General features: G+C 43.3%; 1 protein-coding gene across 3 annotated transcripts in view; it reads left to right on the plus strand.

Annotated features, from left to right (window-relative positions):
* Positions 1-27,488, plus strand: part of LOC144755558 (putative oxidoreductase ZK1290.5) — an 827,926-nt gene that overhangs the window by 594,415 nt on the left and 206,023 nt on the right. For 2 of the 3 annotated variants that reach the window (XM_078644626.1, XM_078644635.1), the window contains one exon: positions 7,798-7,901. The exons of the other annotated variant lie outside the window; for it this stretch is intronic. In XM_078644626.1, the coding sequence (XP_078500752.1) occupies positions 7,798-7,893 (96 nt within the window). In that variant the 3' untranslated portion in view covers positions 7,894-7,901. The remainder of the gene's footprint in view (positions 1-7,797; positions 7,902-27,488) is intronic. 3 annotated transcript variants of the gene reach the window in all.

The raw sequence follows: 27,488 nt of genomic DNA on the forward strand, positions 1-27,488 counted from the left end.
GGTGATTCTTTTGTTGACGGGGAGCCAGTGCAGGTCTCTCAGGTGTCCGGAGATGTGGCTGTTTCGTGGGATGTCGAGGATGAGTCTGGCTGAGGCGTTCTGGATCTTCTGGAGCTTGGCGGTGGTTCCGGCGTAGAGGGCGTTGCCGTAGTCCAGTCGGCTGGTGACGAGGGCCTGTGTGACGGACTTCCTCGTCTCCGTGGGGATCCACCAGAAGATCTTCCGAAGCATGCGCAGGATGTTGAAGCACGACGATGAGACGGCGTTGACTTGCCTGGTCATGGAGAGGGAGGAGTCCAGGATGAAGCCCAGGTTGCGCGCGTGGTTCGTTGGTTTGGGTGCGGTGCCCAGGGCGGGGGGCCACCAGGAGTCGTCCCAGGCGGAGGGCGAGGAGCCCAGGATGAGGACCTCCGTCTTGTCTGAGTTCAGTTTCAGGCGGCTGGTCGTCATCCACTCGGCTACCTCTTTCATCCCTTCGTGCAGGTTGGCTCTGGCGGCGGCGGGGTCGTTGGTCAGGGAGAGGATCAGCTGGGTGTCGTCGGCGTAGGAGATTATGTTGAGGTTGTGTTGGCGTGCGATGGCCGCGAGGGGGCTCATGTAGATGTTGAAGAGGGTCGGGCTCAGTGAGGATCCTTGAGGGACGCCGCAGATGACTTCGGTGGCCTCTGACTTGTACGGTGGTAGGCGGACTCTCTGTGTTCTTCCGTCGAGGAAGGAGACGATCCATTCCAGTGCCTTTTCCTGGATTCCGACGTTGCTGAGGCGTTGCGCTAGGGTGCGGTGGCAGACAGTGTCGAAAGCCGCGGAGAGGTCTAGGAGGATGAGGGCCGCTGTTTCTCCGTTGTCCATCAAGACTCGGATGTCATCGGTGGCAGCGATGAGGGCGGTCTCGGTGCTGTGGTTGGCTCGGAAACCGGACTGTGAGGGGTCGAGGGATCCGTTCGTCTCGAGGAAGGTGGCCAGCTGTTTGTTGACGATCTTCTCGATGACTTTGGCTGGAAACGGGAGTAGCGAGATGGGGCGGTAGTTCTTGAGTTCGGTGGGGTCTGCTGTAGGTTTCTTGAGTAGAGCGCTGAGTTCGGCGTGCTTCCAGCTCTCGGGGAAGGTGGCGGTGTCGAAGGAGGTGTTGATAATGTCCCGCAGGTGGGGTGCGATGACAGCGTCGGCCTTGTTGAAGACGTGGTGAGGGCAGGGGTCGGTCGGAGATCCGGAATGGACGGAGTTCATCATGCGGACGGTGTCTTCGGTGCTGATCGGAGTCCAGGCTTGGAGGGTGGTGGTGGGCGGCGTTGCTGTGGTTGTGGCGTGCGTCGGTCGGGTGCTGAAGCTGTTGTGTATGTCCGCGATCTTGTTGTGGAAGTAGGAGGCGAGGGAGTTGCAGAGGTCTTGCGAAGGGGTGATGTCGTTGTTTCCGGCGTTGGGGTTGGAGAGCTCCTTCACGATGTTGAAGAGTTCCTTGCAGTTGTGTGCGTTGTTGTCTAGTCTGTTCTTGAAGGCCGTTTTCTTGGCGACGCGGATCAGTTGGTGGTGCTTCCGGGTGGCGAGCTTGAGGGTGGCCCTGTTGTCCGGCGTAGGTTCCTTTCTCCAGACTTTCTCGAGGGCTCGGCAGTTCTTCTTGGAGCTCTTGAGTTCGTCGGTGAACCATGGGGCTCTCTTGCTGCCGGGTCTGCTGGGCGGGGTCCTCAGAGGGGCGAGTTCGTCCGCGCAGTTGCTGATCCACTTCGTGAGGTTGTCGGCGGCCTGGCTGGGGTTCGCTGAGCTGGCAGGGGGGTGCTGGCTCAGGGAAGCGGTGAGCTGGTCAGCTGTGATCTTGTTCCAGCTTCTTCTAGCAACCTGTTGCTGGTGGTGGTGGATCGTTGTTCTTCTGAAGGTGAAGTGGACGCAGCTGTGGTCCGTCCAGTGGAGTTCTGTGGCGTGGCTGAAAGCGATGTCTTTGCTGGATGAGAAGACGGCGTCGAGAGTGTGTCCGGCGAGGTGGGTGGGGGTGCTCACCAGTTGCTTGAGTCCAAGGTTGGCGAGGTTGTCGAGCAGGGTGCTGGTGTTGCGGTCGTTGTTGTTCTCCAGGTGGAAGTTGAGGTCCCCCAGGAGGATGTAGTCAGCGGAGGGGAGGGCATGTGGGCTGACGAAGTCGGCGATGTCCTCGCTGAATTGAGTGCGTGGTCCCGGGGGTCGGTAGATCAGGGTGCCTCTGAGGGTGGTCTTCGGGTCGGTGTGGATCTGGAAGTGCAGGTGTTCGGCGGTGGTTAGGGTATTGTCGGTGCTAGTCGTGATTCGGATGGTGTTCCTGTGGATGATGGCGATGCCTCCTCCCATCTGGTTGGCGGTGCGGTCCCTCCGGGTGATCTTGTAGCCCTCTGGGATGGCGATGGCGATGTCTGGCGCTGAGGAGGCGTTCATCCAGGTTTCCGTGAGGAATGCGACATCTGGAGCTGTGGTGTCGAGGAGGTTCCAGAGTTCGACTGCGTGTCTGTGGACGGAGCGGGTGTTGAGCAGGATGCACTTGAGGTGGTTGTTGCTGGTGTTCGGCTTGGCAGGTGCTGGTGCTGGGCCGGTCCGGATGCAGGTGAACTTGCAGGCGTGGCAGCTGAAGGGTCCGTGGGTGCGTCGTGGTGTGGAGTAGTATTCGGGAATACTGCTTCCAGTTGGTCGAATTTCTCGGCAAGCCAAAAAGGCATATCATCCTTATCTTGGGGACGCTTGCCCATGACCACATTAACCATGACGGGACTAAGCTTCAGCCCACCCCCGCCAACTGGATGTGCTGCACCACCCGGGATCCCCCCGGGAGGTTGCGGGTAATGTAATGAACCAGACCCCTAATAACTGACACTGCAGAGGCATACAGGGGACTTTGTTGAGGAGCTGTTAACGCACCCGCCTAAGGATGCGGGGTGTAAGCAGCTAAAACAGGCCAAGTAGCGCCTGGGATCGACAACGGACCTTGTCTGACCGCAGTTATAACGTGTGGGAGGGCGCCATTAAACCAAATGGCATGCTGCCAAGCAGAAATCGGAATTTCCACTGTTCCATATGGAGCATATGCTGCAGGAGCATCAGCAGGGGTATAAGAGTGAAATACACCAGTAACAGCATCTACAGCAGGAAATGTAACCCATGAGCAGAACAACTCAAAAGGGTACACTGCGTCAGCTGAGACCACAAAAACCACTGCCTGTACCTCCAAAGAAACGAGGTATTCCTGTAAATGATTCTGCACAGCCACACAACTGTGTGCTGGGATATCAACTGCAGCCATATCGATACAGTAATAGAGAAGTACAATGCAATATAAAAAAGGCACAACTGGGTAGTAATTCAAATTGAAAACCGTTTAAAATATCAAGCTTGAAGAGACCAATGTAACTATAGGTAGGTTTTATCCGTCACTACTGTCAACCGGAAACAATAGTGAGGGGGTCGTAGACTGATATAAGCACTACTCAAGTGTCTCACAATAAGACCAAACTCGTTGGCGGCGCCATGTTGCAAGGATTTCTGCTCATACACAGAACTGTGCACAGAGACCTAGGACATTAGTGGATTGTGGTGCACCAGAAACTCACCTCAGTACCTAGAAAACCCCAACCAGCTAGCATCAGTGTCACATTAGCTCTTCGTCCTATAGAAAAGTAACCAATGATTAGACAACCTAGAACATGCGACTTAGGACCATCTCAGGAATGGTGGGAAGTGAGAACACTCTTGTGTTATACTCTCATACCAGTCCACAATAGGAGTAAATAAGAGACACTGTGAGGTTAAAATATTTATTTTAACAACGTGATTTCATGCGCAGTATTTTAGTCAACATAAGCAGACATATCATTAAGAATAATATGGTCAGCATGGTTACAATTACATAAAATACAAAAGGAGGAATCGTATTACAATGATAGTACAAACAGGTTATATAACGCCTAGTTTTAACACCCTCCCTTTATAGGAACTATGTATTATAAACTAACGAAGGTCTCTTGGGCTTGTTTTGAGGGACCCCATTACCTTTCCGCTCAGTAAGAGTAAATTACATCTGGATCAGCAAGGCTCTCTGCATCCCTGCAATCTTCAAAGTGTGTGAAATCATGGCAAGTGTGCTATGATAAAGGTGCCAGAATCTTACTTGGCTCACAGCTGCCAAAATGTTGTGTCTAGAATGTGTTACACGGACATGCCGATAAACAGGCTCACATGTTATGATAACCTTGACGGCTCAGCACTCACTGTTCAGACAAGGAGCACGATGAATGACTAGAGATGTCAAAAAACAAATCTTTTCTCATGTGTAGACCTACTTGAAGGCTAACATACAAAACAGCTATGCAGTGTTGTGTGCAAGTGCAGCAAAAGGTAAAATGGCGTTTAAACTTCTAAAAAGCCATGCTAACAAAACATGCACGCAAAAGTAAGCCCTAAACCATACTACACTATAGAAATACGCAAAGGGAAAATTAATTCCAGCAGCAACTGACCCAAGTGAACCAAACAAAAAGTGATTAAAGTCAAACTTTACCGGGGCCAGAACACACACAAGAATAGGGAGGAAAGACATCAAATTAGGAGCAGGGTAGTGAAATAGACAAGAAAAAAATCCAATCATGAGCAATAGGCTAACTTAAATCCTACTCGAAGTATATTTAAAAGTATTGGTTACAATGCTGTCCGTGATAGAGAGCTAAAGCTGTCTGTATCACAATTTATTTATTTATTTGCATGTTTATACCGCGCTAGGAATCGACTCCCGTAGGAGTATCTCCGCGCCTCTGGCAACATCTGAGAGCAATGAGGACCCAGTCATATATCCTTCCTTCCTAGATAGATAGACTAGTAGTGAAGAGAAAAGTTTTTAATTTTTTCCTAAAGGGAAGATGTTCACTGCATAGTCTGATTTCCATAGGGAGACCATTCCACAACTGCGGGCCAGCTACTGACAAGGCCCTTCCCCCTTGTCTTGTCTTTTTCAACCTAGGGACACATAGCAATTCTTCTTCTTCTTCTTCATAACAATCACAAACAAATCTCACTTACTAGTGAGGGGATGCACTCCCCTCACAACTGAAATGAAAATGAAAAATGCTGCACTGCTTACTTTCAGTTCCTGAATGGGCTTATAAATAAAATGTGGTTGACCTTGTGCCAAATTTGTTAGGCGCCTGAATCTAATTAATTGCAGAAAGATCAAGTGATGCTGAGTTCAGTTTAACTTTGTCTTATCAGTGATGACAGGTAGTTGTTGGTGAATTTGCCCATGTTGATTCTTATTAAGTCGAAATTCCTGTGACACAGTCTAGGTCACATCTGTCAGACTCACAATGTTGGTCTGAATTAATGCACATGTCCACCAAGTCAGCGAAGGTGATCAGAAACGAGGGAGACCACCCATCCACATACATTTGGCACACTGCAAACCATGAATGTTCGTGGTACCTTAAAACAAGGCTCTTGGCACACATTCTGGCATTCATTGCCTGCTTATTTCAAAATCTCTCTGTTAATAAATTCATTTATTTTTAACTAGATTTATGCTACAAAATATATTTTGTATACAAGACCAAGTGCATTCATTATTCCAGCTGGTTTTTACGGAACAGTAAAGTATGGTTATGTGTCCCTGATATTGGTGACTGTGGAAAGCAAGGTTTGGGGACAGTGTAAAAGGTTTCATCCAGATCTCTGTGCCTTGTGCCCAGACAGATATTTTTATCTATCTTGATTTGTCTTTTTGTGCATGTTCTGTTGCTGCACACCTAAGCGCTTAATTAATGATGTTCATATTTGGAGGAAGAGCTTTTAGAGCTTGGTTGGCTATGATATGAAATATACTCTAGGAGTTTGCTTTCAGTGGCAGTGTTATTGTGCTATTCCGTTATAGCTAATCGCATTTCTTGTATTCATGTCGCTGCAAAATTAATTCACCCGATTAGAATTAGATTTATTAAGTGCCGGCAAATTAGCACTACCGCAAGGGAGAAAATAGTCTGAGAACTAGCGTTTGCACCTGTGAAAGAGATGGATTTAAGCCAGACGAGTAATGAGTATTTCCAGGCTACCTATTTCTCTTAAGAAAGACTTGCAGAGAAAAATAAAAGGCAATGGTCCTTAACCATTTGCAATTGCCATCAGAGCTTTCCATTCCATCATCTCTTGCTCATTACAGACAAGGACTGAACATATACAAAGCAGTCTTGCTCCTGCTCCAGTATGGGTGTGGGGTGGGAGAGGGTCGGGGGTTATAATATATCCCAAACTGCTAGAACACATCCCACTCGGTTTGGAATACAAGCAACGTCAGATATATTTCCACCTCATTGGTATGTAGCAACTGTTGTCCATAGAACAAATTATGTTACGGTTGTTCCTTTTTTATTGGCACAACAAAAGAAAATAAAATTACGGTATGGAATGCTACCCAAAGCAATGTCAGTGGTTATGATTAGTTCAAGCACTCCATTCATTACATTTTTGTGCTTCTAAATAAGCCCAATGGAAACATATACATTCTCATCTTGAGTTGACTGACTGAATTAGCAAAATTGCACATATGATTGAGACCTTAATATACATATTATTTGTTGTTTGTGGAAGCATAAGGTTGGGCTTTGCTATAGGATGTCCACTCTTGAGGTTACTGCAGCATACAGTTCATCGTTTTTGAAAAATTATGAAATTCAAGCACACTTTAATTAATTAGGAAAGAATAATCAAAATTTAAGACAGACGTTATGTTACATGCTGTATTATGAAGGCACAAACTTGAGTCCATCGTAGGTTCTTCAAGCTGACATTATGTATATGCCTGCCATCTTGGTGGTTGCGCCTTTTAATCCTGGCGTTTGACAATGCTCACCCTCCAATCAGGTCAGACGCCAGTGCCAGCTCATCAGTACCCCCGCACCATGGCCTTTCCCTGGTCGGAAACATGCAGGTAAGGATGGATCATGTCACAAGAAGCCAGCACTGTTCCCTCTAAAGGTACACAGTTGATTTAGAAACTATAATTATAAGATGGCTTTATTTGCCATTTTATGACCCCTCCCCAACCCCTTCCTTTACCCCCAGAGCTTTGATGCCCCTGAGTGGCAGTGGGTTGGGATTTAAAAAAATCCTTAATATACTAAAATACTTTAAAAGTCTCTCCAAGTAAACAAAATTACAGGACATGTCCACTTTTTGTATTTATTCATATATTAAAGCACTTAAAATAGGTTTTTTCCGGTGTTGCCATTTTTTTATTGAAGCACACATATTTAACCTGCTTCGGTGGTTGAAGGGAGATGCCACGGTTGACAGTACCGCGGATCTGCATACATGTGCTGCGTGGCAGTTATCACCTTAAACACTCAAACTCTTGGAGGCACAGCACATCAGGGACTTGCAGTTTCTAGCATGCTTGACTGAGTCCTAAGTCTTGCATTCATGGATTGGCAAACCTGGCAACCTAGTGCGGTTATATGTAAGAAGAAATAAAATGAACTATTTAAATACATTTTATTATCTGAGGATTTCTGAAGCTTCACACAATTAAATTTAATTGAGGAAGAGAATGTATCTATAAACAAAACATGGTTTGTTTCACTCACAACATACAAGATGTGATAACTGTGGAATGATTAATTACTAGTTAAACAGAATTGCAGAACAGTAAAATGCAAAATCTCTGTACTTCAATTTGTTCTCCCTAGAAAGAGGTACCAGAAAGGTTAGCAGTGTTTTCTGTGCCATATGAATGTTTGTTTAATATTTGTTTAGACAGATATATTTGTGTACATTTACTAACACACCGCACGTACGTTCTCATAGGTGTTCAGTTTCACTCTAACCGAAGACGATGTGGCAATGATAAATGGAATGCATGATGGGCGCCATGTTTCGTGGGACCCAACCAATATTTTGTAGACAACAAGGTTTGAGACTTTTCTTACAACTGGTCCGTTACTCTACAGTAAACTGTAATACGTTTTTAAGAGCAGTCACTGCATATTGACATTGATTGTGTATATATGAGTCATTTGGGTTTCTTGTTAGAGTGACTTAGCCAGTACATCTTTAGTTGTAGTCTTGAAGAAACGAGAAATTACAAAAGTAATGTACAATCGAATAGCAGCTTCAAATGTTTGTATCTGTCGGAGTGGTCTGAGTGTTTGGGATTTCTGAAAAGCGAAGTGCGCATGTTTTGTTTTGCCAGAGTGTCCAGTTTGTATGCATGCATGGACTAGTCACTGCTATTTTCGCATGTGAATCTGTGCAGTATGGGAGAAATCCTGACATCTTGAATGGTATAGGAACACTTATCACAAGAGATTAGCATACCAGTCCTGGTATTGGCTCTCCACATGCTATTAGTAATGTCCTGTGAGCTTGCTAAAACCCTTTAATCTCTTCCTCTGATAAGAGGCCCCGACTAGAGAAAGTCCCTAGACAACCACAACTTCTAAAGTAATTTAGAAACATGGCATTTGAGAAGAACATTGTAGAGTTTGAGGACTGGGTAATTCTGGCCATGCCGTAATCAAGCGGAATAGCCAACTGAGAGATGTCTCCTGTCTATTTGATCTCTCTTGTGGCCCTCTTTATGTGTGATGTGCTGTGCTCATACCCCCAACACCCAGCAACCTATTTTTACCTCCCGCTATCTCCCTTTAGCTGGGAGAGTCTTCTGGGGATTACTAAGTGGAGGTAACACCCTGATGGTTTGTGTGGAGTAAGGGTGATGGGTTGCGACTTCTAGTTTATGGGTGGCACCAAGTTGTCAGAGGCTATTGGGAGTATGAGGAAAAAAGAAAGGACTTCAGCAGCACTTCTGTGGGGGACACTCCTTGCTCTATTCTCTCTAAAATGGGAAAGTAGATTCTCCACTCTCCATTCTCAGCGCTAGCTGGATTTAGTATTAATCAGTACAGATTTTTCAGGAGGACAGGTTGAGGGCTTCTGGTACTCAGCACTACATTCTCTCCTCTTGGTAAAGCCACATTCCATCACGGGGAAAATGAAAGCTAGCTGATGTGAGTCAAGTTGCTAGAGGTGGTTGTTTGTCTGTCGACAAAGTCATAATTAAACATGCAGTTCAACAATCAGGAAAAGAGACGGTGTAACAGCTCTCTCGCCATAACCACACTTGAAGGTTTATTACCTGCTTTGGTGCAAGGGAAGCAGCTGCAACACAGTAGGTACAAACGCTTAAGAAAAGATCTCCTGTGAGGAAATGGAAAGTGCCTCAGGAAAATCCCTTAGCTATGGTCAAAAACGAGCAGCTCCTTAGAATAAACTCAGCCCTCAGGCCTGAGGCCATGCCCCCTCCGGTTATACCCTTGTCAGGCTCCCAAAGCGAGATTTTAACAGCATCAAGAAGAGGGGGAATACTTGTGGAAGTTATTGAGATGGTAATACCTCGTGGGGGACTGGTAGGTGGACTCTCACAGGCTAAACCCCGAGCCGTGTTACAACGTTTGTCCTCAGAGATAAGCGAGGGGGCTGGGTGAATGGCCAGAGGCTAGTGTCTGTACTCACTGGTTGGTAACTGTTCCTGAAAGAAAGGAGCTGCAACCTACTTGGTTACATGAAATAAATTTAAGAAAATAGGCTCTATATGTGTTCCTAGTCTGTTGAAGATGGGGGAATTTCTTCTTTAGAAAATAATCCCCTCACACACCCTTGCGACTGTCATGCTTCATCATCGGGTCATGCTCTTCGTGGGGGTGGCGCTGCTGTCCTCCACGGGCCCCGCGAGAGGACTCTTTTTCTGAGATTTTTTAGGAGACGCCGCAGTTGTGCATGTGAATGTGTGGGCCTAAAAGAGGGGTGTTGTGCTAGTGTGTTAAAAATACCCTACCGGTACCTTGAGATTAGTTTATTCGTAGGTACGTGGGGTAAGAATAAAAGATACGTTTTCGGGAAAATAGGGCACCTCTTTTTAACAAATATGATCGAGGTCGAGGTATTACTCTGCTGCTCTTAGTACCCGTGTGTGTTTGTGAAAGTGGGACCCCTCCTAAAATCCGCTGAGATCCACACTTAAGGCCCTCCATTCATAAGAAGGGGTAAATAACAGGAACACCACTGAAGTGTTCCCTTGAGTACTTCAATTCACGCAGAGCCTTAATAAAGGTACCATAGGATTATAGGGGTTTCTTTCCCTGCTCCTATTTTTAATATTTTAATGCACTAATCCACTTCACACGGTCCTGACGAAGCGCACCGAGATCCATTAGGGACCCCCTGTCCAGCGCGAAACATGTTGACCAGGCTTCAATTTCACAAACACACACGAGATCTGTGGGAGAAATCTGGAGATTCCAGCGACAAAGTGCTCTCGATGTTGAAGCTTTTTATCATGGAAAAACAGGAATTAAAAGCCACCCTAGCAGAGATGGCAGGCAAGTCAGAGTCAAATTTGGAAATGTTAGACAAAAGACTGCAATATCGGAATGCTCGCTGTAAGGAAGTTGAGCAGAGAGTTTTGGCATTGAAAGACAAACAAACTACCCAGTCTGGGGTGGTCCTACAGCTTCAAAAATAGAAGAAAACTGTCAATGGGAAGATGGAGGACCTTGAAAATAGATCAGGATGTGCAATTTGCATTTGGGGGGGTCCCCCAAAAAGTGGGGAAAAAACTTGGAAATGATTGATGCTGTAGCTAGAATAACTGCTCCTCTAAAATGTTCTCTGATATATTTTTTGAAACTTTGAATTTAAGCAAATGATCACAGAATTTAAGGTGAATGAGGCTCAGACATCACTTATCCAACCAGCTAAAATGAAAGTTCTATGACCTGGTAGATTTGATATCTTTCAGATGTGCCTGAGGCAAAGATGATACTCCTGAGAATAAACAGTTCTAAAAGTTCAGGGAATTAGGGGTGGAACATTGGGTCTCCATATGTGCAAAGCGAATGCACCAGTTGTATGCTACGTGGGGATGGATTCAGCTGGTGGTGAGGCACATCCGTCAGGTGCTTGCATCAATTAGGAGGGTAAAGTGGTAGAGAAGAAGGACACAGGTTGGAGGGATAGGTGGGCGATGCAATGATGGTGGAGAAAGGGGCGAAAAGGGAAAAAAGAAGAGGACTTAAATTATATTAATGAAGCTATGAAGATTGTGATGAGTTTAGTACTGCTACATCCTGAAGGTTTAGAATGACTGAAATTGCAATTGGTTTAAGGAGAAATTCATGTTTATTAGTTGCAAAGCAAATAGTCTCAATAACAAACTGAAAAGAGATGCTATTTTTGCTTGGATTAAGCAATTTAACTGAAACACTATTTTCCTTCAAGAAACGCATTGATTTGGGAGAAGGAAAGTGATAAGATGAACAATTATGGGCTGTGGAACCGATTGTTTTCTTCTGCTAAGGTCACTCAAAGTGGGGTTGCGATTTTAAAAAAAACAAGAAAAAAACTTGGAAGTAAAATCCCCTTATTAAAGATGAAGAGGCACATTGGGCTAGTCTCTTGGCAGAGATTCGGGGTTGGAAAATTAACCCTGCCTCCAATTATGGTCCCGTGAATGATGATCCAAGTCTGGCCCAAAAGTTAGGATGGGAACGGTGTAGTCTGACAAGGGAGATTATCTTGTTGGGAGGTCCAGTGCCATACCCCTTCTTATATTCTTCCAACTAGCATAAGAGACATACTAAAAAAAATTTAAGATACCTGTTCCTGTTTAGGGATTTACGATATCTGGAGAATGAAAAATGCAACAACTAGATGTTATACTTATTATTCAAAACATTTTCACTCTTCTTATTGAATCAATATGGTTTTCAGAACACCCTCTATCTCCATACTACTATTTCACATCGTGCTAGTGAATTTTCGAACCATTCTGCACTAATCCTCAGCTACTCCTTCACCATACCTACTATAACTTATATGTGGGTTTTGGATAAGATCATTGTTTTGGAAGAATACCTTATTGATTCAATTAATGTGAAAAATGTGGATTATTTTACACAAAATGAACTAACAGCTGACAAATCCGTAGTGTGGGAGGCTTTCAAAAGCAATGTTAAAGGAGTTGCAATATTGATTAAAATGTTTAGGTTAAAAAGGAGAAGGAAAGAGATTTGATCTTTACAGAAGGGGGTGGATGCAACTTATCATGCCATGGTCTCAAATAGATCTGAGATTTTCGTAAAAAAAGTGGTTGGGGATGAAGGAGAATGTGAGGGATTTTTATCTCCAAAGGGAAATTGTTAGCAACTAGACATTCCAACATAAGGTTTATTAGGAGGGGTGGTTTCTGGGTTGATTTTTTTTATCTTGAAGTCCTAAAGAAGGAAAGAATCAAAACTTGATTACATGACATTAAAAACCCTAATACAAATCAATTAACAGATAAGATTGTCAAAACAAATCCTATTTTATGATTATTATACTAGATTATATCAAGATGCACAGCTAGGAGATTTGAGTTTGGAACAGCAGATCAATCATTTACTTAAAGAGTTAAAATGTCCTTCTATGGCATCTGAAACCTGCACCATTTTTAGTGGTCCCATATTAGAGAAAGAGGTGCAAGAAGCCATACAACAGCTCCTAAGTGTTAAGGCATTTGGAGAGGATTGCTTTGGTCCCACATTTTATAAAACGTTTGCTCCCTCTCTATTGGGCTTTCGACTCCCTTTTTAATTCCCTATTAAGAGGTGGACGAGTCCCTGAGTCATTTCACAGAAGGGTACTGATTAATTTTCCTAAATGGGGGAAATCACTGATTGAGCCTACATCATATAGACCAGTAACACGTTTATTTCAAATGATGGGTAATTTTCAATTCCTACTCTGCTCATGAGGTCAATGTATGCCTTGTACCAAGGATGGACTGCACAGCTGACTATTAATAACTGATCTGCTTGCCAAATAATTCTTACGCGAGATATCCGGCATGCATATCCTCTCTATCCTTTGTCATTTACCTTTTTTATTGATCCATTGGCTCAGCACATTCATCATAGTAGATATGTCTCAGCTCCCTTACCTGGTATTTCTAAGATAAAGTTGCATGCAGATGATATTGCACTGTTTCTGACCCCCTAGTATGACCAATTTTTATTATTTACCACTATTCCAGAAATGTTCCCACTAGTCTTTAAAGTAAATTATAGATCAGACCTGAAAAGATATCTAGGTGTCCAATATTCACACATGCGGGAGATATATATTTTTTTAACAACTATAACCCTGTAATGAGGAAAGATTTAAACCTTCTTATAATATGGAAGGCTCTTAAGCTATCCATTACTGGCCACATATCTCTAATTAAAATGATAATTTTATCTTCATTTTATTTCTGTTTTGGGCTATTTCTTGTAGTTCAGTTCCTTGACATTTGGGAATATTATATGGCATCTATTAAATTAAAACTGCATTGTCTCTCCATTAGGATTTTTAGCTTTGAAAACTCAGTCCTCACACTTATGCTTAATAATTGTGATATGCGTGATCTGTCTTGGTATACCACAACTCCCAAAATTCCCAAGAAAGTTAGTTTTAAGTAATTGAATTATATCTGGAATATGAGACATATAGGAACTTATTACGATGTAAAGTGGGACACCGTTTCGGCCACCAAATTACAATGCTACTGCAAATGGTGCAGTTGCAAACTCCTTGTCTCTATGGGAGCTTGTGCTGCGACTGCCCACGGCACAAGCTCCCGTAGAGAAATAGGAGTTTATGTAAATCTCTGCACCGTGTGGCAGACACCTCACGGTGCCTGCCACACGGTGCAGGGATTTACAGGTGCCCCTCGGCCCCCAACAAGAGACCCCGGGGAGAAGGGCCCTATTAGGGGCCCCCAAAGCCGCTTTGTGACAGGCTTTCCATGTCGGAAAGCCCAACATGAAAAGCCTGTTGGAAACCGACATTGTAATCCTGATGGCGAAAATGCTGTCTTTAAGGAATTACGTGCCGGTTCAGACAGGTCATCGGGCTCCTTAAGCACGCTGTAAGCCACCCGGAATGACTGGCTAGTTTCACTTCCAACCCCCGTCATTGGTAATACGGCCGTTGAACTTGAAATCTAAGATGTCGGTCTGTAAGCCTACGACCGATATCAAAATGAGGCCCAAAGTTTTTTCTAAATATATAATCAGCATAATACATGCGGGGACAACTTTACGTTATGTTATGTTTACGCCATTTATCACCAAGTTTTTCAGAAGGCAATGTACATAAATGGTCTGATTTAGAAATAACAAAAATAAGCGTTTTTAATTAGGGCGCCGGTATAAAAGCTTTCCAAAATCTCATGTTGGCAAATCAATCCACACCACCACTATTTTATATATGCTCAAATAAAAGCAATTCTACATAATCTGTTCAGAGATTTTTCTCATATGTTGTTTTTTAATATGTAGTTGCTATATCTTACACTGTGGACTCTGAATGAAATGTACTCCTTTGTAGCTGGTAATTGTCCTAAATTTAGTCTAGAATGAACTGTCTACACATGTATTGTTCCTGCAGTACTTTGCATTTTGGAGTGATATATTCCAGGCTGTAAGTATGATGATACAAAAAGCTATTCCAGCTTCCTTAAAAGTCACCCTCTTAGGCCTGTTAGATAGATTTAGTTTAGAAGATCAATATGGAAAACACTTTGCTTTCATTTCATTGTTGCTTGGCCGTATGCTAATTGCCACTTACCTGGAAATCTCCAGTCAGTCCTAGATATGAGGAATGGGTAATTAAAATGCAGAGTCAGCCAGCAAGAATCTTGGAAACACACTAGGCTGAATCAATTATCCATATATTTAAAATAGGAATTGGGCATGTTAGATGCAGGTAGGCTTCACTTTTAAGTGAGGAACTTTGGCCTTCCCTTTGTTCCTTTGGGGGCATAGGAAGATATTCTTAAATGGGTGTGGGTTTATACCATAGTGATAATTACACAACTTATATTTCCAGTCTTCGAGGGTTAGTCTGACTCTGGGCAAGGGTGAGTTTGTGCTAGGCACTGCACCACCAGTAACACTGGAGCAGCCGGGTACAGCATTCAGTATCTCCGGTAATGGTGTCCCGCTCTCGGGGTCAGCAAAGAACAATGGGGGTAAATGGGTCTCAGTAGGCCGCCAATGCCAGGACCATCGCGGTTGTCGTCAGTGAATCACTGTTGATCAAAGGGAGGCATCACCAGCCCAGCAGTCGCGGTCTTGGGGGTGGAGATGCACATTGGATGGAGGAGTTCCGCCGAGGTTGGGCCGTCTCGAAGAGGCCGCTGTCAAGTAGGCCCGGCATGAGGAGCCCGACAGGTACCAACAGCTGGGATCATCCTTGGTTGTTGGGTTGTGAGGATCCCTTTAGGCCGTGGAGGCCATCCAGCTGCGGTGCTTTCTTCTGGCAGGGCAGAGTCGCTTCAACACAAGTGTTGGTCCTCTACCTTTGCAGTCTTGGGGTTCCTTGTGTAGTAGTGAGCTGCATCGACACAAGTGTCGGTCCTCAACTACTGTTGTTTATGTACCGGGGGACGCCGGGGACTAGTGCCTTTAGCCCATAGGGAGCTTCTTGGAGATTGTTTGAAGGCTGGAAGGTCTCCAGGGTTTCTTGGAGGCATTGCAGGGTTTCTGGAAGGACAGCAGGACCAGTTGTCGAACTGGCTACAGGCGGTGGGGTTCTTGCAGAGTTCTTTCTGCAGTGGTTCAGTTCCTGGTCTGGCAGCAGTCTTTCTTTAGGTCCGTCGAATCTGAGGAACAAGGTTCAGGGGAGCTCCTACATACTAAATTTAAGGGAGTTACTGAGGTCAGCTGCCAGTTGCCAATGGCTACTCTCCCCTAGGGTGCCTACACCCTTTGGGTGCCCCTCCCTTTGGGGAGAAAAGCACATCCCTGACTCTCTTGGGCCTAAATCTCCAATTCAAGATGGAGAATTTCTAAGAATGGGCTTCACCTCAGCTCCTGGCGACGCTAGGAGTGTGCCAGGCTAAGGTGGACACACCTGCTCTGCTTACTAATATTCCCACCTGTCCTGATACCAAAAGTGGGGTTTGGACAGGGGGGCGGCCATCTCCCGTAGTTGGAGCTGCCCAAATCATCACATCACAAGGCGAGAGCCTTTGAGGCTCACCGCCAAGTATTGCTGTTCCTGACAAGGGAGGTGTGGAACACCTCCACCCAGAGTAGGCTTTGTTTCTGACCTCCGAAATTAGGAAGGAACTCACGCCATGAGGTCAGAAACCTGTCTGGTGGTAGCTGGCTGGCAGGGACCAGTCAGCCAATACACTAGAGGTTGTTGTTTTTTAGGGGGCATCTTATAGTAAATCCATCTCTGGCATCAGTGTGGGTTTATTATGCTGAGAAGTTTGATATCAAACTTCTCAATCTTCAGTAAAGCCATCATGGAGCTGTGAAGTTTGTGTTGACATCCTCCCAGCCCATGTACTCAAAATGACTTCACTGCACTTACAATGTCTGTGAATGGCAAATACATTGTAGGGGCATATTGCTCATGCAGCTATGCCCCTACCTGTAGTATGGTGCACGCTTCCTTAGGGTTGTGGGGTCTGCTAGAGGGGTGACTTCCCATACCGCAGGCAGTGTTGGTTAGGCATGGCACACAGAACTACAATGGCAGTGTATGTGTGTTAAGGTGAGGGGTCTCTGGGGGTGGCATGCTATATGCTGCAGCCCTCAGAAGCCTTCTCTGGTCACAAGGCCCTTTGGTACCAGAGGTACCTGTTACAAGGGACTTACATATGGCCCAGAGGAATGCCAATTGTGGAAACAAAGGTACAGTTTCGAGAAAGAACACAGGCCCTGGGAACCTGATTGGCAGGGACCCAGGGCACACTCAGTCAAGTTAGCATCAGTGGTCTGGCAAATCGTTAAGGGGTAACCATGCAAAAAGAGACACTTTCCTACACTATGTCCTTGGAATATTCCTTTGCGAAGTGTTGCTTCTTGCAGGCAGCAGGTGACCCTGCATAAGCTTTCTCATACTGGGGGGACAAATACAAGTAGCTCATACCTACTCCACTGAAGAGTTTATTGTTACCAAACAGTCAAAGAACAACTTTGTAGTATGGCCTGTTCAAGTAGGGGGAGAGTAGTATGCTACACAGGGACATTAAGAAGGATAACGCAGAGGCAAGGCCTTACATGTGTCTTAATGACAGACCATGACTTTTGGGGCAAAACACATACATGGGGAACTCCAGACATTGGTATACCAACCCATCATGTGCATGCAATACCCACAAACATAAATCTGACAGACATAACTCTATGGTATAAGTCATATGTCTCATAGTTTCCCCAGACATAAATGGCTGAATTGGTTTACCACGAAGGGCCAGAAGGGAGCTTACACACCCTTGGTGTAGGTATTAATTAGCTATTACTAATCGACAGCCATGTCATGCCCACAGACGCGAGGAAGGTACTCATCCCCATTGAAAGGGAGTGTATCCTACCTTTGTGAGTGCTCCTCTATAGCAAGAAATGGTCAGTTCTTATTTGTGCAAGTGCAGCCTTTGGAATCCTCACAATGGGTTATTACCTTAATGAATAGGCCTATTTTGCATATTTGCATGAATTGTAGTTGCACAACGAGTCTGCTCTGGTGTGGGCTCTTGGCCCTTGGATGTTTCCTTACTAGCTTATTAAAGTGGTGAATAACTAAGGTTTTTTGATTAATTAGTAAATTAGCTGAAATAAGTACAACCAACGCCTTCTCTGTATTGTTAGCAACAAGTCTGTTTAACAACTACATTGTCAAAACACAGACCTAATTGCATAGTTTTTGCATAGCTAAGAGGCCACAGTGCATACACGTTGCTCGGTGCCAATGAAACCCACATTAATGTTTCTCATATTTTTCTTCCCTTCCACAAATACTTTCTCAGGGAATTCTAAAAATAAGTAACAACTTTTTACACCTTTGCTGGTTTTCCCACAGGAGTGGTGCCCCTGCAGCTAGGAAAACCAGCATTCTTCATGATATTGACTAAAAATATGTTTTCTGTTACAACGGTATTTTTCATATCAGTTACGGGCACACTTCGTGCCCTCTGTTTTCTTTAAAAGGAAAACATATTCATATCTGTTATTTCCTGTTTTTCACGAGATATTAAGACCAAAATGACTTTGATGAATGCTTCCTTTACATTGCCATGCAGGTTGGTGCAGCTCGATAAGGATAACAGTTCACGTTGTACTTGGCATTTAAGCCCTTTACAATATATGTATATAACTGCTGCCGGTTTTAGGAAGAGGCTTGCGTCTCAGTCTTTGATCACAAAGGGTCTGATACACTAAATGTTTAGGACTCCTATTACTTTGGTGCAACATATTTGTTTAGGTCAGTAACATGCTAACACTGAACACTCTAAATCACAAAATTAGTATTTGTCGATTTTCATCAACCCAAATCAACTTAGTCATTTGGAAAAGTAAACCTATTGTGCAAGAGTATGTAGGCTTCAGGGAAAGAAAACAGTAGGGAATGGATGAGGTGGTTGGTGGGGACGGCATACAGACTTTAGTAAACACCCGAAAAGTTTGAAGTTTGTAGGGGCCGGATCACAAGGTAGGGGCCGGATCACAAGGTATTCTTGACTAGAACTGCTACATCATGTCCTAAGTGGTAAATAAGGTTGTGTTTGATGCAAATTCTTTTTACCTCCATTATACGCAAGCAGATTTGTGCCAGTGATATTTGTGATATTTGTGCATATTTATTGTGTTGAATTTTGTGGTGGTGGGCTGTTTTGTGTTGCTTTCTGTGTTGTTGTGTTTTGCGTTTCCTCATTGCATCGTTGTACTGCTGTGTGCCATTCTGTTTTGAATAAGGTGGTATACTTGCTATGTTTTTGTTGTATCATTATTTTTCTTTGTGTTATGTTATTGCGTTGTATTCTGTTGTGCTCTGTGGTTGTTTTAGAGATGTCAAGAAACACTACTGCATTTTCAGGGAAAAGCAGCACATTTCTTTAAAGTTCCTTTGACAAACAACTGCTTACTACTGACTATGGTGGTAACATTACGCTGCCCTCTATTTAACTATTTAGGACAACAGAGAGGTCAACACTGTGGCAGAGACCCTGCCTTAAATTAGCACTTTCAGTGTTTACTTTATGTAATTAGACCCCCAAGTTCTCACTTAAGTTTTCCATTGTGTTTCTGAATTTAGGAGCACCTTCAAAATTACTCCATGAAGGAAAAAGTAATGGTGCTTTTCATTGTGGAAATAAATGCAACACCCCCTTATTTTATCACGTTGTGAAGAAAGGAAAAACTATTGTCTCTTTATAGATAAAAGGAAAACAAACTTACATTTGCAAACACATTTCCGCTATGCTACTCATTCAAATTATCTCCATAATGGACAATTCCTTTTAGAAATTATTATATGAGGAGTTCTCACGAAATTCCATAACACTTGCTCATTTTGACAAGTAAGTCAAATGACTTTTGTAAATCTTCGAAAAGCCGGAAATCTCCCCCCCCCCCCCCCCCCCCCCCCGCCCAATGAAGGAGGAAACCTAGCGGAGTAGACTTCACTTTTTTGCAAATACTTGTTCTGCAATTTACCTTGTGTCCTAACTATAAACACTAAGCTTTTTACTTGAGCCGAGTTTAAAAAAACTTATGGAACGGCCCACATTGTCGCATTCATTATCGCGATGACATATATAAGTTGTTTGCTAATAAGATGCATCGCCCACAAAAAAAGAGACGGCAATAAAAACAAAGACATGATAGATATGTGCAAGTGTCTCGCATCAGCACTTTCCAGATATGAAGCTCAGGAATACAGTAGTGTAAAACAATTGGAGTACCTATCTCACATGCTGCTTGTCTGCATTTGAGGAAGAAGTTAGGGGCAATGGGGACATGGGATATAAGGTGCCTGGCATAGAGAGTTAACATCCCATAAGTGAGGCAATCATCTAAAATTTGAATGTTTGTAGACCTCTATCTGTTTGCAAAAGAGGTTTTGTTGGTTTACCAAGAACCTACACTGGGGTGACAGCCCACCCATTGCTTATCATTTGTTGGCATTATTGTCACTCTCATTTGCTTTATTATTCAATGACTTGCCTTCCTCTTCTGGCGACCCCCTCGAGCGTAACCTCTTTACAATTCTTTTGATTGGCTAACTTGTACCTTTCCACTGCTCACTTTTAAGGAACTACTTTTTTCTTTTTAGTTAAGCACTCTGTGAGAGTTTGTGTTTTTTCCACCACTCTCCCTTGTCTGCGTCCTCGAGTCAAATAGTCGAGCTCCTAGTTGCTCTCACTCTTGTTGCGCTCGCACTTGTGTGCTGCTTTTTCCTTCCTCTCCAACCTGCTCCCCCTTTGCTCCTTGTTGCTTCAGTAGGGCCTTGAACGCATAATGACGAGGGAACGATGTGATCATGTCAGTGTGCCCTTCTTTTTCCATTTTTTTGCAGATGATACAGAGCATTGACAAAATGCATTTTGCTTTCTGCAGATGCTGAAGAGGTTAATAAGACAAGACATGTTGGCTTTGTCAATGGTTATTTCAAATTCGGGTTCCACTTTGTAATTCTATATGCACATATTTTCTCATTAAACCTTTTGTCAGGTGGAATAATTGTTGCATCAACTAAAAGTTTTCTAACAGATGTGCACAATAATTCGAATAAAGCACTTGATTCAGAATGTGGTGACATGGGACATCCACAGTACATTTTGTGGATGTTCCATTTCACCACACACTACATCTTCTGCCTCATGTAGAGGGAGGGGAACTGCTGAATTCCTTACTGCAGCGCTTTAGCCTCTGGCTGTGCTGTGGTAAACCCATAGGCACCAGTGCGACCACGTCAGGGCTGTAGACGAAAATCATGAGCGATCATCATGTGCTTGGTAACACTCCCAACATTCATGGCAATTTCTATTTTGCTTCACAGAAGGATCCTCTCTTTTTGATAGGGTGTTTGTGTGACGGAAAAGCAGTGGTAGGGGGGCCACCGAGAAGCGACAGACTATTAATATGCCTTTACTCTTTTTCCAAAAGTTCTCTGCACTTGATTCAACAAAAATACCCTATACTTTCGGCAGGGAACCTCAGATACATTGGGCAGGCACTCCAGCTGTTGGTGGTCTGCCTACCAAGGCTAAGTGAGCCACTTCCCCTTGCAGCCGAACTTTAGAAGGTCAATTTAGCTTAGATGCTAAGCCATTGGACAAGTGCACCAATCAGACACAAGAGGTAATACATACGAATTGTACTAGCAAATGCATCCTCTGCACAGTTGACTTTTGGTAAATTCTCTTTTTCTGCATTAAGTAGGTTAAATGACAGATCTGCTCAGATATACCATTCCAAGGCTCCCATTATACAAACACATTATTGTGTGCATACACACTTGTTTAAAGTCACACACTTTTCATGATCATAGTTGAGGTGCAAGAGAAATCGGAGGCTTAATGTGCTCTATTTTAGCTCCAGCAATGCCCTAAACCCAACTATTTAACGAAAAGGTTATCAAAAGTCTCACTGTGGTTTCATTTGGCTCTCTCTTTTGTTAACCTGACCAATCTCAACATCATAACTGTACAAATGATCCCAGGGGATTCTAGAATCAACAAGCACAATACAATGCCGTCAACAGATAAATAACTTACAGTTCAGACATGGGTAGATAGAAAAATGTTAAAATAACTTTTATAGAAACCACAAAAGAATGAAGATAGAACAAATTAATGTATAGGAGAGTCATATGTTCTAGGTTCTGGGAATTGGCCATGATAACCATTCACCGTAAGGTCCAATTAAGGACTATGTAAAGCAATACATGTTGAGAGGTGTCAGTATTGGCCTTCTCGATTGCACTGGGATCAACTGTCAGCTCAAGTCACAAGAGGACTACCAGGTCAAACGTGGTGTCAATCATCCAGGGCTGACCATGTACCACCCATTGATGACTTTACTTATTAACATAAAAACAAAGGTGTCAGTCTCTTAGAAAAAAGTTATCCTGAGAATCTGAACAAATGACAGAGCTCAGATCACTAAAATGGGGCCCAGCAAGACAGTCTCCCGAGCATATTTGATTGGTTAAACCTGAGTCCTTGGAGTGTCTTTTTACTAAGGAAAGTGTTCTAGACAGCGGAAGGCCACAGCAAAATATGCAGTCGCCGATGTGTCCACTGGTTTTCTCCTGGTTTGTTCTTCTCAATGTTAGTACTTCAAGTGTTTGCTGGCTGTTGGTTTTGAAGCATGGTCAATGAATTCAAATGGCACCAATGGGAGCCCTAGATGAGGAACGTATAGAGAAAAAACTTTAAAGCAAATTTGGTGTTTGAGACATGGCAGTTCAAAAATGAGATCAATATAAACAGAACTCTTTTGAGTTCGCTCATTGACACGTCTATCCCCGTTCTGATCCATTCGGTCTGTTACCACATTGATCGGCCTGAAATGGCTGTTAAAATCGCCTCACTCTATTCTGAATCCCAGAGTGGTTTTACTACATGTATTGGGACCACTAGTAATATTCCCTTATGTGAGTTTTACCAGGTGATTTTATCAACAGCGTAAAATGGCATGCAGTAAAATGCAAGTCAGCTATTACGTCTGGATTGTCCACTGCAAACCAACAGGCATTGTGAAAGAAAAACTCCACCAGATAAAAGCAGGTGTAAATTATTTCCGACGATCTAGAGCCTGCATGGTGCTCTCTGTGGAGTGCTCTGGTAACTAAATGGCTGCTGGTGCAAATGTTGGGAGTAACAATACAGCAGTAAGTGTGCCCTAAGGTGTGTCAGTTCCTTGTAATGAGTGGTAGGTGCTCCACAGGGCGTGGAAATCTGGCGTTTGGTTGTGCGCATATGCATGATGTTTGCCCATGTGCTGATGTCCCATCTGATGAGATTGCAAGTGGCACACGTAATATAAAATATTCACATGCAGTTTTAAAGTGTGGTAATGATACTTCCACGTGCAAAAAAATAAGCAATTTTACAGAGGTGCTCAGAATGAGGACCTGAGAACTTGGGGACATCAGTGAATTAGTCTAGGTAAGTGGTTATCATAAAGCCGGTGGACTTTGTGGGAGTTTCTTTGGACAAAGCAGCTCCTGTCTCCATGCACTTGCTTGTCTCAGCAGGAGACCCTATAGCTTGCCTGGTGACCTTTTTTTTCATGACCAGAGGTGTGTAGCTAACTGCAAGGCATTGGGGTAAAGTTACTTTAACCTGTACCCGCGTCCTGAGGATAACAAAGGGCACCCTAAGAGCTAGGTCCAACTGCTGTCCCCGGCTTACCACAGGGAAAGCTTCGACCCTGGCTTAAGGTCCTAGAACTAGCTTCCCTTCCAAAGAAATGAGCTGAGCTAACTTCAGCTCTAAACAGACAAACAATATCACTTTATCTGGAAACTCAAAAAGAGAATACCCCCTGCCCACCGATTCCCCCGAGACCCCGAGAAAAAAGAGATAGGTGGTTACACAAAAAAAAGAAAGCGTGGTGTCAGAAATAAAGTTACACATTTTGTAAATTCACAACTTTGTCATAAATTGTGCTATTTAAAATATTCCAAATGAATGAATATTGTTAAAAATGATTTACCAGTGCTCCCACTTTATGGAGGTACCATTATCTGTCACCAAGATAATTTAAAACTCTAATATGGAAAACACTTTAAAAAAACACATGAATAGACTCATGTCTGTTGGAAGCAACCTTGTAACACTTGTTACCTTGTGATTCAAAACAGAAAGACCAGGCGCTCCTATTATTTTTAAATGGTGCAGTTATAACACACAATCTGCCACTGTTATTCTTACACAACATACATAACACACATTTATTGAGATATATATAGGGAACAGCCTGACACCGACAGAGCATGAAGGGTTTACAGAGAAACGTTGGAAACATTGCAAATTTCCGTACCCCTCCATCGATACCCACACCTTACCAGCCCACAGTTGTTTACTACATACTCAAAAACATACTAAATTTGATTTGGCAATTTGTAGAGCACGAACAAAAGCCATAAGGCATCAAGGCGCTAATATGGTTAGACTGCTGTGGGAGGAGAAGAATTGAATGATCCCAATTCTTAAAGGAGGCCTTACAGGAAAAGAGCTAGGACATAAAAGCCTTATGAAAATAAAGGTGGGCTTCCATACAAGAAATGGAGTAAGGAAGAGTATTCCAGAGATTGGATGCTGCCACAGAAAAAGCTCTCATTCCCCATCTTGTCTTTCGGAACTTAAGAATAACCAGCAAATCTTTCCCGCAGAACGCCGCTGTCTCGACAGCATGTATCGTTGGAACAGGTTCTTAATTCCATCAGGGCCTGAATTGTGTAGTGCCTTCTGGGCAATGCATAAGGCTTTGAATGTGATTCGTTTGCTGACTGGAAGTTAGTGCAAATAATGAAGTCGCAGCAGAGACTGAATGGAATTTAGGAAGTTCAAGAATGAGTCTAGCTGCCTGCTTGGCTATAGTCATCTTATTGATGTGCAGGTAGAGCACATGCCTGAAATTATCCAACCTAGACATTATCAATGAAAAGGCAGCCTTAATCCCCCAAAAGCAGAATGATACAGTCCTGTTTCCCTGAAGATTGAAGGACAATTGTTGTCCACCAGAACTCCAAGTTTTTTTGCAGAGTCAACAGGGTTGGGAGATTGATCCAGCATTTCCCGCCACCAAAATTGGGTCCAGATGGGATGGTTGACTACCAAAGTTCATAACCTCAGTTTTATCACCTTTGAGTCTGAGCATGGCCACAGCCTGCATGCAGTTCTTGATGATGGAAGCAGATGCCTCTCTGTCCTTCGTGATAGACACAATTATTTGTGTGTTGTCAGCATAGGATAAGGCTTGTAACCCAAAAGATCTGATCAGTTTGGCCAGCGGGGAACAATATAGGTGCAACACTGTGGGGCAAAAGGAGGAGCCCTGAGGAACCCCACATCGAGTTGCTATGGGTTCAGAATAGAAATGGTCCACTTCCACTGTCTGTGACCTATCCATCAGAAAGGCTGAGAGGAGCTTCATGGCTGAATCTGCAATGCCAACTGCAGGCAATTAACTAGCTGGGTGGGAGAGATGATGTTAAAGGATGCAGACAGATCCAGAAGTATCAGCACTGCAGCCTGTCCTGCATCCACCATGGAGCAGGTGTTATTTAATGCAGATACCAGTCCAGTCTCAGTCTCAGTCCCAAATCCAAACTGGGAAACATCAAGCATGTGTTGTTGTTCCAGATAGGTCATCAGCTGGATATTCAGGTGTTTCTACAAGATCTTAGGCGGTACCTTGGTCCTGGAGGGTGTACAAATAGAAAAATAGAATGGGTAGACAAATTTGATTATCTGGGCCTTAAATTGAGTGATTCTCACAAATGGTTAGCCCAGATTGGAAATAGTGAATTCATTCTCAAGCATAGAGATAGGCTAATATTAATATTAGTTAACAAGGCAGATCCTTATCTGATTTCCCCAGTGGTAGAAATTTACAAGGCCCAAGCTTTGGGGATACTGTAATCTTGATCTGTTAGATGCAGGCGAAAAGACATTTATTAAATCCCTTCTGAGATTTCTAAAAAGCACCCCGTCACTTCCTCTGAGGTTTGACTTAAACCTCAGATATCCCGCTGACATAGCCTATCTGAACCCTATTTTATACTGGACCAGACTTTGGGTGACTGAAGAACTGGCCCTGTATAGAGTCTACGTCAGGGAGATTGTTGATAGTCTCCTATCAAAACTAGGCTGTTCAAGCTTGGCCTTTCTGAATATTGGCAGAATCCTTCTTTCATGCCTACGAACGCCCAGGAAATTGTTAAATCGTGCTATTGGAACAATGTTTTTTGCAACAGCATTTGGCTTGTTCCTTCAGGTAGCTTGTCTGATATTTTTTTATCCACCAAGTGTGATTCTCGCTTTGAAGATTTTTATGGCTAATGTGAGTGCCCCTTTGGTGAGATCTCTGTTCATTAAGTTCAGGCTTGGAACACTCCCATTGGCTGCCTTTACTGGCACATGCAATACAAATTCTGCTATGCCCAACAACAACATTATGTCCTATGGGATGCCCGAGTATTGAAAATGAAGAACATGTTTGGGGTTTTTGTACTGCTTATGCTAAACAGCTCAAACGTTGGATCGTCCCTCTTTGTCAGCTACTTCATACAGAGAATTGACATTTAGCTTTAAGGATCTGTAGGTCAGGCACTAGGCCTAGTGTCGTATACTCAGTCTCTAACTCTTTACACTCAATGTGGTATATTAGACAAAAGGCTGTTAGGGCAAGCATCTTTCAGAGCTGTGACCTGTATGATACTAAAATCACATTGGTTAATCTTATACTCCCGTTTTGCATTGTGCACTTTAACACATTTGTAAAATCTAGTGATATGAGGGAAGCTCAAATTCAGATTATAATTCAAGCTGCCCTGATATTATAGAGGGCCAGCCAAGAGCTTATTTTAAGCTATTGTTAGAGGCTGTTCAGTTGTGACACCAGTAGGATAAGGGGGTATCGTTGTGTGATTCCTTTTATTGAGTGCAAAGCTTATGATCGCAATTATATTTTTATGCAGGGGTTTTATAATTTCTATTGATTTCTACACTTCATTTTGGAATGTTGGTTTCAGATTGTTTTTTATCCATATTCCTAAGAATTTGATGTTCTTATCATGTATTTATTTTATTATTTAAATTTATACATTGGTTCTTTTTATTATGTTATGCTATTCTGTACTTTTATGGCTCATTGAGCCGAAATAACGTTGTTTATGATGATGGCCAGACTTAGTCAATGTGAAGAAAACCCTGGATTTGCCCAAGAAATGTAGCACTTTGGCCGTGTTCAAAATTAATCAGCAAAACACTTTGGTGAAAATGATAATGTTTGATGCAGACATTCTTCCTAGTGAAATGAAACATTTTGATGACAATGTCTCTAGGTAATCATTGGGTATTGATCATGGAAAATAGGGTAAATTATATGGTTAGACAAAATACGCAAGCAACTTGGAGCAAGGAATTTATGGGTAGATGCATCATTGTTTCCCTTTGCGATTTCTAAATTGCGAAAATTAAGGAATCGCAATTTAGAAATCGCAAACGGCAATGCATGAAAAAAATCGCAATTTTTTTGCGATTCTGTATTTTTCCTTAATTGCGATTCACAATTTGCGAATCGCAATTAAGGAAAACCCTTCCCATTGATTCCTATGGGCCAAAAGGCCCATAGGAATCAATGGGAAGGCATTCACATTTTGCGAATTTCAAATTGCGATTCGCAAAATGTGAATGCAATTTCAAGGGTGCAGGGGGGGGTCCAAAGAACCCTTCCCTGCACCCCTGAAATGTAACTTTAAATGCAATTTACACAAACACATGCCCCAAGGGCATGTGTGTGTGTAAATTAAAAGTTTCAAAAATGCAATTTGTGCATATTTGAAAGTTTTGGGTAAATTAGCATGAAGTTCAACTTCATGCTATTTTACCCCTTCCAAATTGCGAATTCGCAATTTAAAAATAATCATGCATTGCATTTAAGAAATCT

This window comes from Lissotriton helveticus, chromosome 1_1 (assembly GCF_964261635.1).
Source record: "Lissotriton helveticus chromosome 1_1, aLisHel1.1, whole genome shotgun sequence".
In the NCBI taxonomy this organism is placed as follows: domain Eukaryota; kingdom Metazoa; phylum Chordata; class Amphibia; order Caudata; family Salamandridae; genus Lissotriton; species Lissotriton helveticus.